At 35.1% G+C, this 11,589-nt stretch overlaps 1 protein-coding gene across 1 annotated transcript in view; it reads left to right on the forward strand.

The window, feature by feature from the left end:
* si:ch211-235m3.5 (BICD family-like cargo adapter 1) overlaps positions 1-8,293 on the forward strand; it is a 31,733-nt gene extending 23,440 nt beyond the window's left edge. The window contains exons 4-10 of the mRNA XM_051862129.1: positions 199-345; positions 777-956; positions 1,446-1,595; positions 3,112-3,189; positions 4,626-4,726; positions 4,832-4,952; positions 5,937-8,293. Coding sequence (XP_051718089.1) covers positions 199-345; positions 777-956; positions 1,446-1,595; positions 3,112-3,189; positions 4,626-4,726; positions 4,832-4,952; positions 5,937-6,140 — 981 coding nt within the window. The 3' untranslated portion in view covers positions 6,141-8,293. The remainder of the gene's footprint in view (positions 1-198; positions 346-776; positions 957-1,445; positions 1,596-3,111; positions 3,190-4,625; positions 4,727-4,831; positions 4,953-5,936) is intronic.
* Positions 8,294-11,589: the final 3,296 nt, after the last annotated feature.

Here is an 11,589-nt window from a genome sequence, read left to right on the forward strand (position 1 = left end):
ATATAACAGTTCATTCTGGACCTCAAATTTGATTGGCTGAGCGACGTTCAAAGAGTGCTTTCCACATGATAAAGTGACAGCATCTGTAGTGTGAACAATTATAGAATTTGCTGACTTTAAAGTGTAGATAGAATAATGTAGCGGGAAAGTTGTGGTAATTGTGTGTGTGTGTGTGTGTGTGTGTGTGTGTGTGTTCAGGTAGCACGGCTCACGCAACGGGAGCAAACACTTGAACAGCGCTTGAAGATGACTTGTCACGAGAATGAGGAACTCAAAGACAGTGTGTCCTCACTACACAAACGCCTGGATTTACAGGAACAACAGAGTCACACACACATACAACAGGTTTGGTTGCTCAATTGAGCAGAATGCTTAATGCTAACTAATAAGGCAGGAAAATGTTGGCCTTTAGATTATGTGGAACTGTAATCTGGTGGTTCAGGATTTCTGTCTTAAAATTTCAGTACAGTTCTTGTTAGGCAAAATGATAGGTAAAAGTGTAGTCACATGATCCAGAGATGACAAACATTCTCGAATGCTGATGTTCTGCCATTGTGTTAGTATAAGATGTCTGTGTGTGCACCAGAAATCAAACAGGGCTTGAGGCAAAATGTTTGTTTTATTTTGTTTTATACATTTAGGAAAAAAAATATATGCCCTCATAAATGTAAAAAAATGCAGAATTCAGGGTCACATATTGGCTCTTTCTCAAAATAATGTGCACACATTTGTACATAACCTACAAGAGTAATAATACATTTTTTTCTCTGTCTCAGCTGGCAGAGGCCTGGCGAGAAGTGGATGGGGTTCGTTCCTGGGCACATGAGCTGCAGTCTCAGGTAGAGGAGCTCCAGGAGGAAGTGGCCCTCCAGAAGAAAAGTCACAACGACACATCTTTACTGTCTGAGCTTGAAAACAATCTGGACACCGCAAAATGGAGCCTGGACAAAGAACAGGTGATACACTGAACTCACTGTAACCTGATAATGCCTGATTGTGAATTTTGCGTGGGCTGGGTTAAAATTAATACACGTACAAGGGATAGTGTAACAGGTCACCATTTCTATGGTCATCTTTTGGCTACATTTAATTAGATTTTGCCGTCACTATTTCACATAATTAGTCCAACAGGGTAAAAACTATTCCATGTAGTCTGTATTGTCTGCCTCTAAAGCTGCTCACACACCGGAAAAGAATCGGTTCAGCACATTTCAGTTGCTGCCTATATGTAAAGCATTCGAAATCCCCAGTCTCTTGTGAGGTTCTCGATCAAGATGCTGCATTAGAAGGAAGATTCTTTTGTAGGCAGTAGACAGCAAGACAGCTCACCTGCTTTTAGAACAATGCTTAATACACATAAGATATGTACCTAGATATGTAACATTTATGCCTATTAATTTGATATTTGGGCACAACCAGAGCATCTATCTACCCTTGCCCAACAGGTCTCTCAGGAGGTGCACTACATCCTGGAATTTCTTCGACCTGTAGCCTACAGATCAGAGATTGAACAGAACTCAGATGACAGCCTGCAGAGCATGCTGGGACAATTGAAACATGCAGCACAATGGATAGCACAGAGTGACACACTACAGGTAAAGTTGTTTCATATGGAACACACAGTGACACAAGCGTAACAGAAACTGACATGCGATGTGCTGCATATAACATATCGTCTTCCCTGGAGTATTTTGACATCTCGTACTGTCTCACATTTCAGTAACAATAATTCACATTCACATGGATATAGTAGTGGGCAAAAGTGGTCCAGAGGGGATGTTTGTTTTTAACGACCCTACAATTCCCAGCCAGCACACTAATGTGGGGTCCAAATGGGTGTCACCTGGGCTATCTAAATGGGGCCCAGCCAGTTTTCCATGTAGGCCCCACATGGGTTAGCCCAGATGAAATGAACACTGCTCAGTGTGCACACTACAGGGTGTTAAATGTAACACTGAAACGTGTTGGAGTTAATGAGATAAATAAGTGATTAATTGAGTGATGACTGAGTAAGATAGCTGATCATGAAAAGCAAAATCAGTGAAGGAAAGAGGAACAACAAGAGCAGAATCTACAGCTTCCAGCCTCAGCCTTAAATGAAATCAGTTGAAGATAAAAGAAGACGTTACATCTCTCGAGATCTGATTAATCAACTCCGAAAAAAACAGCATTACCAGCTTCACTTATTAGTAACCAGTTTGACTTTATTTCTGTCATATGTCTTCAGAAGTTCTTAGGCAGTTTGACTCAACTTTTTAACATTTGTTTTTTTCTGGTTGCTCTAACTGTGTATGTTATGGCAAGAAAAGCAAGCAAAAATGTGATCAGATGCTTTGATGATAAGAATAAATATAGATTAGAATAGAATAGTATTCTATTACAGTTTTTTTTTTTTTTTTTTTTTTTACTAAAAATGTATTACTGATCTATTATTATTATTGATCTATTTAATAATTGATTTAGCATCAGTATAAAGAGAATTACTCAAACTCAAATATTCAGATGCATTACAGAAAATAGACAGAAAATGAACTAGTTTATGAAAATAATGCTAGAAATGTTATGGTAATATAAAACAGACTCCATTTGCTTTATGCAAAACATTTCTTTCTTTCTTTCTTTTTTTTATTATTTGGAGGTCAAATGTCACCTGGACCTGTTTTTGTTAGATTTGCCCATTACAAATGGAGGGGGGATCAGAATATATATTTTTTATTGTCAGTTTGCATCAGTAATTGCTGAAATGTGCTATTTTATTAATGGGCAAAACTTTCCACTATGCTATTGATGCATTATATTGTTAGTTTGGGCCAGCTGACATTGGTTGAGTGTTGGTATGTGCATTGAAGTGGGAATTGCGTCAGAGTTTTGTTGTCCAGATTGGGGTGTGTTCAGTGGGCATCAATGAAGCCACAAATGTAGCCAGAGGTAGAAATGGAGAGAGAGAAAAAGAGGGACAGATGGAACAGAGGGCCGTTTATGTACGTTACATGATACTGATCCTGTAGAGATACACCCTGCCATCAAGGCCTCACAAAGACAACACTTCACAAATTCTCCCAGGCTAACCACCGTGCAGTGCTGAACCCTCCTCTATCATTTGTGCCGCAGGAGATGAGGAAGCCCATTGTGGAACCAGTGAGCGATCCTTGTGAGAATGTCATCTGGATACAGGAGCTACAGGATCAGGTAACATTTATTCATGCATTCAAGCTTTCAGCCACAACCAATAACAGCCCAATACCACTGTCACTGACCTGGGGTCAGTTTCTTAAAAAAGGGTCCATTGTTTGGAGGGCCTGGCAAAGCCTGAGGAATTTTTGTACAAAGATTCACTGCTTTTCTTACTTGGATTCTCAGCTGAATTAAGATATTTAACAAATGCAGTCAATAGGTGAATTTGTTGTGAGTCTCCAATATATTTGTTTTCAGAAAAAAAAGAATATTACATGGCAAGATATGTTAAACTAGTCCTCACTGACTCTCATTTGTGCTTTTCACACTTTACATGGCTAAAGGTGAAACGTGTCATTTCTGGCAAAAATTATCATTTACATAAATAATAGTTTTCAAACACTTTCACCCCATCTAAATGACACGCTTCACCTTTAAACCCACCATTAACATAATCCTGTCTTATCTTGTTCTATGTTTTACACTCTTCATACTTTGCCCTGGGATTAATGTCTGTCCTGGGTCAGCAGTTTTCAAGATATGCAACTTGACAACCACACTACTAATTTAAATTGGTTGAAGTATCTGTTTATGATTGTTGTCATTGATCAACATTTTTAACAGATGCTGAAAAAAACACAATGTATTAAAGTTTCTGCAACTAAAAGCTCATCAATATTTAATGAGGCACAATCTTAGTTTAAAGGGTTAGTTCACCCAAAAATGAAATTTCTGTCATTAAGTACTCACCCTCATGTCGTTCCAATCCCGTAAGTCCTTCGTTCATATTCGGAACACAAATGAAGATATTTTTGATGAAATCCAAGAGTTTTTTTTTATCCTCCATAGAAAGCAAAATAAGCAATGTCCAGGTTCTTCATCAGAACAGCGACTCATTATTATTGGCCAGCTCCTGCATCAGCATCACACACATGTGTCGTGCTGCTCACGTGTACAGCGTCGGCCAATACTGAGCTGGCGTTCGTACTTAGAACCTGGAAGCGCTGAATGTAAACAGCGTAGGAGAATGACACAGAAAAGAAGATATTGTTGAATAAAGTTGTTATTTTTGTTTTGTTTTTGTGCATAAAAAGTATTCTCATTGCTTCATAACATTAAGTTTAAACCATTGTAGTCACACTGACTATTTTAACAATGTTTTTACTACTTTTCTGGATCTTGAATGTGATAATTACGTTGCTTTCTATGGGGGATAAAAAAAAAACTCGGATTTCATCAAAAATCTCTTCATTTCCGAAGATGAAAAAAGGTCTTATGGATGTGGAACGAGAGTTTAAGAATGCTTGTCTGTTTCTAAACAACTCGCTGTAACAAGTCGAATAAAAATATTTAAAATGTTTCTCATGCCTTTAAAAACATTTTGATCATTGAGTTTAAGCTTGCAAAATCATTTAACATATTAACCATAATTTGTTGGCATCCTCTCTCAGAATGAGCGTCTCATAGCAGAAAACGCCAAACTCAAGCTGCGGCTTATGGACGAGGAAGTAGTTCAGCAGGCAATAAAGGACCGTGATGATGCCATCGCAAAGTAAATATTGAACATTTACTTGGCACTTAAATGTTTATGAGAAAGTAAATATACATAATATAAATAAAAAAGTTTTTAAGAAAGTGTTGGTTTCCTCTCATGCAGGAAGACAGCGATGGAAGCAGAGCTTCTGAGGACTAAGCAAGATATGATGTGTTTAAACAATCAACTCCTGGAAGCCATTCAGCGTAAACTTGAGCTGTCACAGGAACTGGAGGCCTGGCAGGTAGAAAACTGTTGTCTGATTACAACAGTTAACTTACAAAGTCAGTCTCTGTCCTCACTTAGTGATTTTCAGTAGTTAGGATTAGTTTCCTGCTTGTCAGGTTTATGAGGCGAATATTGTCCATTAGTTTAGTTTAGTTTAATTTAGTTTAACTTTATTGTCTGTATAGATTTCCTGAACAGAAATTCATCTTTGACACTGGCATAGAAGATACATCTTAACAGACAATACATTCACATATCACATAATAAAACACATGGAACACACATTTTATTCCCACAACATAGTTCCTTTGTCTTCTCAATGTTCAGTTGTAGATGACTGTTTTCAAACCACTTTACAAGACTTTCAATATACTCAAAATAATTTAAACTATTTGTGTCTGTTTGGCAAGAGATTAAAACCAAGTCATCAGCGTATTTGATGATTTTATGGATGCCTCTGCAGTGGCGTGGTTTGCTACATACGGACAAAAATATATACTTTGTGGCCACAAATTAAGAATTTGTTCCCTTGTTTTACTAAACTGTGGCAACATTGTACTAATTCGTTTCCTTGTTTTGATTTAACCGAAACAAAGGAACAAAATATTACATAGCCACAATTTAGTAAAGCAAGGAAACAAAATCTTAATTTGTGGCCACAATTTAACTAAAACGAGGGAATAAAATCTTAATTCATGGCCACAAGATGTATTTTCTGTGCACATTTCATGTGCGGGGCTCTGAAGTTTGTAATGACCTGCACTTGTTTTGTGCTGTTCAAGGGTTGGACTCTGTCACCCCCTGCTGTACACTCTTGAAGCATGCAGCTGTTTAATGTGGCATGGAACTGCTTTTGAGATTAAATGAACTGCTATCAACTAGAACATAGACACAAATATAAATAATAATGTGCAAAAGAATAAATACACTTTCATTCATAATTAGATTTTTAAAATGTTACAATTTATAATGTTTTGGTCTATTGATGTGTACCCCTCAGGATGATATTCAGATTATCATCAATCAACAGCTGAGGAGCCAACAGCAGACAGAACAGCAGCAACTGCCTCAGAAGAGATCGATGGGTCGTCTTTCTTTCCTGCGTAAGTCCAGACGGCCCTCTTCTTCCCCCTCGGTTATATCAGAGATCAGCCCTGAGCAGAACCTGTCACCCTGGAGAGACTGGCTTAAACTGAGCAAATGATCCTACTGCGCCGCCTTCAGCACCTCAGACCATATCAGACGCTCATGACTTACGATCCAGCCAATGAATGCCAAAAACACTCTCTAACCATGTTAGACAACTATGTTTAAAAAAAGACCTGCTTATAAAAAACCACATGAATTTCACATGTGCAGAAACACATGGTCACATGTGGAACACATCCTTTGCACATGGGAAATGTGGTCTTGGAACAGTTCTCTTGTGAAATCCATGTGATCTCATGGAAAACATGGGAAATTAATGTGGTTTTTCAGTAAGGGTTGGCTGAATCTCACAAAAACACATTTCTCCCCAAACTCAAAAAATAAAAAGAAGTAATATTTTGTATGAAGATAATTAACTTTTTAGAACTTTTTTGTGTGACATTTTTGTGACAATCAAGCACATTACCTTTTCAAACTTGTCATAAATGTAATGCATTCAGATGTTTTACCTGTTATTTCATTTTTAATTCCCATTATTGTCAAAGGTGATCATCACTGAACTCTCTAAATAAAAATAATGAAACATAAATACTATCATGATGATGTATTAATATTTTACAATTTCAGAATCCTTATTTTTGCATTACAGTAATAAGAATGAGATATTTTTGTAGTGGTAATGGAATGTGCTATGATTGTTATCTTATTGTTCGTAAAATTTAATTTCCTCATGCAAAATATGATTTTTTTGTTTTGTTCTATTGACTTTGGTGAAATTTGTTTTTGAAAGTTTTTGTGAGACTTAATTGTATACTATGACTATTTATACTTACAGTCATATGATTTTGTTTAAAATTTGTTTATTTAAATGGTACTATTAATTTACATGGTACATGTTTGTTGCTGTCAAATTATAAATGTAAGTGATGAGAGAATCAATACAATGACATCATGCTGGCCATGATCTTGTTGATTTGAATGGCATTTAACATAATAATATTATGAAATAATAACATTACGTAGAAAGAAACATTTACCTGAACTGCAATATGTGGGCATGAAAATATGTTTCAGTAGACTGTAGTGAAATACTCAAGATGGTGCTTAAGATTTCAAAAACTGACATTGTTCAATTCAATAATGCTCCGTATCATATGAAGAATCTGTAGTGCTCAAACTTGTGCCATTGTGATGCCTTTTCACACCAAGAATGATAAACATAAAGATAACTATATAAGCGTTCACATCAGTGCACATTATTGTTCTGTTTATTATAAGGACACGCTGCAGATTTGTCATCTGTCACTTTAAATGCTCAAGCTCTTTAAAGCAGGATGGATTCTGATTGGCTATTTTTATTGTTCGTCAACTGGAAATTGTTGTGAAAGTGATTCCAGCAATATAATTTCTCTGTGCTGTAATCTTTATAATTGTGGTGTGGACTCTGCTAATCTTTTATATTTTATATTTAGAACAATCTTCATTGTTATATTTATTGTCCTTGGTGCTTTGGCACAGTTCATTGTTGAGTACTCTTCTATAAGTGTGTTAATGCAGTTTTTAGTTTTGTATATATATATTTTTCAATGTGACAGATTTGTACAATTAAATTTTTTTTATTATGTAAAGCACTGTCTTCAGAATATTTATTGAGAAATGAATTTGCACATCAGGCTTCAGTAAAAGTTAAAAAGAAAATCTGTTGTGTAAAGCATTAGAACACTAGCAGTTTCTTCAAAACCCTCTGGTGCTCTTCTGCCATTTTTGACTGAAAAATTTTACAAATCAGGTTTTTAGAATTATTTTCTTCATCGGAATGGCACAAAACTTGGTAAAGGTTTTGGCACTTTTATGTAAACACACAAAATCATTGACATGATTCGAAAAGGTTAAATGGTCCTGAAAAAAATAGTCAAACATGTACTGTTTGCAGTCAAAAATGAGCGCATTGGAAACAAAAGGGAAGTGAATTTTATCTTGTGGAAACATTTGGTACTGCGCCCAAACAAATTCTTACTGAAAGCTCATTTTTTGAAATATAAAAAAAAATTGGAACACAACTTGTTTAGATTTATAGCTAGGGTTTTCTCACAGTTTTAGAGTAAAGCATGCTTTAGAAAATATGTATTTCATATAAAAATTGAAAATTGTTTTTTTGTTTTTTTTGTACATTTTTCATAACAATAAACTTTTTAAAAGTACACTTTATTTATTTTTTACATTTTTTTAAATTTGTTTTCCTTTTTATTCAGCAATAATCTGCCATGTGTATTTTTTAAAAAGAGAAAAAACTTAAGGAAAACAAGATGTCCTTAATCCTGTTCAATGCAATCTGTCTCAATGAATGACTAATGTGTTGTGATTTGTTATCTCCTTTGTTTTTCTGATATGCTTGGCTCATTCTGTGAACAAATGTGATGACATGACTGTGCTAATGTGCTCTTGTACTGGGCAAAGTTATGTTGTATTAGTGTACATTAGCTGCCAATATTAGCAGGGGTTGTTCCATTGGTCCACGTATAGATGTTTGTTTAATGTATAGCTTTATTCCTAAAAAAAAAAATTTGAATGCTTTGTGCGACTGCAAAGCATTCAAAATCATAGAAAGTTTAAGTTGAAAATTTCATTTTCAGGTCTTTGCTCAAAAAGTGAATGAATGGATTGAACTACTGCATAAATATAATTTTGTACCATAAAATCACATAAAAATACAAAATATTATATAAAAACATCATCGAATTAAAAAATAATATATTCATTTCATTTAAATAAAAATAAATTAAAAATCTGTCATTTTTGACCGCCATGCTAGGAGCACCAAAGTGAAAAGTGAAATCGCCATCAAATGGTGATCATTAATCATTCTTTGAGACAGAATGCATTGAACAAGATTAAGGATGTCTTGTTTTCTCAGGTAAAGGAGGATATACATGGATTGATTGAAGGAAACAAGACTGGTAAGGATTGCAACAAAGAAACTTGGGAAGTACTGCCATCATCACTGAATGTATTCTTCCAGCCAAAGTAAAATGAAGACCTCGCCACCTCTCCAAATCCAAACCATTCTCTCTCTCTCTCTCTCTCTCTCTCTCTCTCTTTTTTTTTTTTTTTTTTTGGAGATTTATTTTACATCTTGACAAACTTCCAAACTAACCTTATAATAACAATCTCGGGACAACAACATGATATCACTAATGTAAAGTAAAAGTTCATCTGCATATAGAAACACGCAATGTTCAATACACCCTCACTCTTGCTTGTAGCAGTTTGACAGGTGTTACTGCAAAAAAAGAAAAAGCAAAAGAAATAAAAAAGAAAGAAAGAAAAATGGATAGCTTTAAAATAATAATAGCTTTAAAACCATGTCTGTGGGCAGTAGCATTTTATTCATCAAGCATATATAGTAGATTCTTAAAGATGACAATCAGGTTAAATGTTGCATTGAATGATCCACTCTGCAAACACAGAAGAGTGTCTATTGTCTTTATGTCAAAGTGTATTAATAATAATTCTGTAAAATCTATATACTTTATTTAATCTTTGTGTTTATCATTTTGAATTTAAATGATAGAAATCTGTCTCAAACAGTACATGAGCATAAGCTAAATGTTTTTTTATATGAGCAGTTTGTTTGAACTGGGTCAGAACATTTCCAAAATGGCAAGTCAATTGGATTGTTCCCGATATGGTCTGTATCTATCAAAAGTGGTGCAAGAACAACCAGTGAACCAGCATCAGGGTCACTGGTGCCCAACACTGTAAAACCTAACTGTTGTTCTAACTAAACTTTTTTAGTAAAATGTACTTAATGTCCAAGAATTTGTTGAACTTACTTAAAACAATTTAGTAATCTGTACTGTTTGCATGCTATGCTTTGTTACTCAGAAAACCCAAGTTAAAATTAATGGACTGGTTTCAGGACCATTTCGTCAAGCAAAAAAAAACAAAAAAAACAAAAAAACAATTCAGGCAGGGCAAAAAGTTTTTAAGGCGGGGCAATTCTTAATAGACTTTTCACTTATTTCCTCCACTTCTGCAGTTATCTTTCTTTAGTTGCATTCACTCATTTTCTCAAAGTGATCTTGAATGTTAAATTATCAATACAACTAAAACTTTTGGGAGAATGTCACGTAAGTTGACCATAAATTCATGTTGATTTCCTAAAATTTCTTCTCACCATTTTAGTGATTAACGTTTCCTTTGGGTGTGCACTTGGAACTTCATTTATATTATTTTATCTCTCTTCCAGTTGATTCCAATTGATTTCTAAATGGGAAATTACAGTTATTTGTGACATGTTAAATAGATCACTTTTAAAAAGTGATATTTTTTGGCACTAAACCAATAACTAATATAGACTTCATGTAGAATTTTTGTTTATAGATTATATCACTAACATATATATCATAAACACCATACTATTGTGAAACATCAAACTTTTAAGGGGTTGATTCCTCTCTTGTTGAGCCAGTGCCTTGCAGTCAACCTTGCTCAAGTAACGCACAGACATCAACATTCAGCATGCAAAACACAACAATGGTAACAGTCAAGTTTTTTTTTTTTTTTTTTTTTTTTTTTTTTTAATTAATTAATAAGAACATTACAGTTTATTTGCTGTCATTGTTGGAGTAATACTGACACAAGACAGCAAAAAAAAAAAAAAAAAAAAAAAAAAAAATTGTAAAATAAAGCCACAAACAGTAAAACAAAGCAATTACTTTATTTATGCCGCAATGCACTCTGGGAATACACTTCCTCAGATCACAAATAAAATTAAGTTGACAAAACTTAAATGGTTTAAGTAAGATCAACTTGATACAATTAAGTTCAGCTTACTTGAAAATTTTAAGGCAAACGGTTTCCTAAGATTTTCCCAGTAATGTGAACACTAGTAATAAGTTAACCCAACTAATGATTTTGAGACAGAACAGAACTTGACCAACAAGTTTTCTTTACTCAACTGAATTAAGTTATGACAACTTAAAATTAATACACTACTTTATTTGGAAATTTTAAGGCAATCGGTTTCCTCACTTTTTCTAAGTAAAGTCAGCTTATTACATTTTACAGTGAAGTAGAAATTAATGCGCGTGAGGAGCGAAGGCTAACCTGTCTGGTGCGATCACACAGAAGAGCTACTGTATCTCAAATTGCTGAAAAATGTAATTCTGCCCATGATAGAAAGGTGTCAGAACACACAGAGTATCACAGTTTGTTATGTATTGGGCTGCGTAGCCACAGACCGGTCAGAGTGTCCATGATGACCCCATCCACCACCGAAAGCACCTACAACAGGCACCCGATCATCAGAACTGGACCATGGACCAAAGGAAGAAGGTTGCCTGGTCTGATGAATCAGGTGGATGGCCGGTGGATGTGCATGGTTTACCTGGGGAAGAGATGGCAGCAGGAGGAACTATGGGAAGAAGTTGGCAGTGGCCTCTTTCAGCAGGATAATGCACCCTGCCACACTGCAAAAATTGTTCAGAAATGGTTTGAAGAAC

The sequence above is a fragment of the Ctenopharyngodon idella genome, chromosome 15 (genome assembly GCF_019924925.1).
Source record: "Ctenopharyngodon idella isolate HZGC_01 chromosome 15, HZGC01, whole genome shotgun sequence".
Lineage (NCBI taxonomy): Eukaryota > Metazoa > Chordata > Actinopteri > Cypriniformes > Xenocyprididae > Ctenopharyngodon > Ctenopharyngodon idella.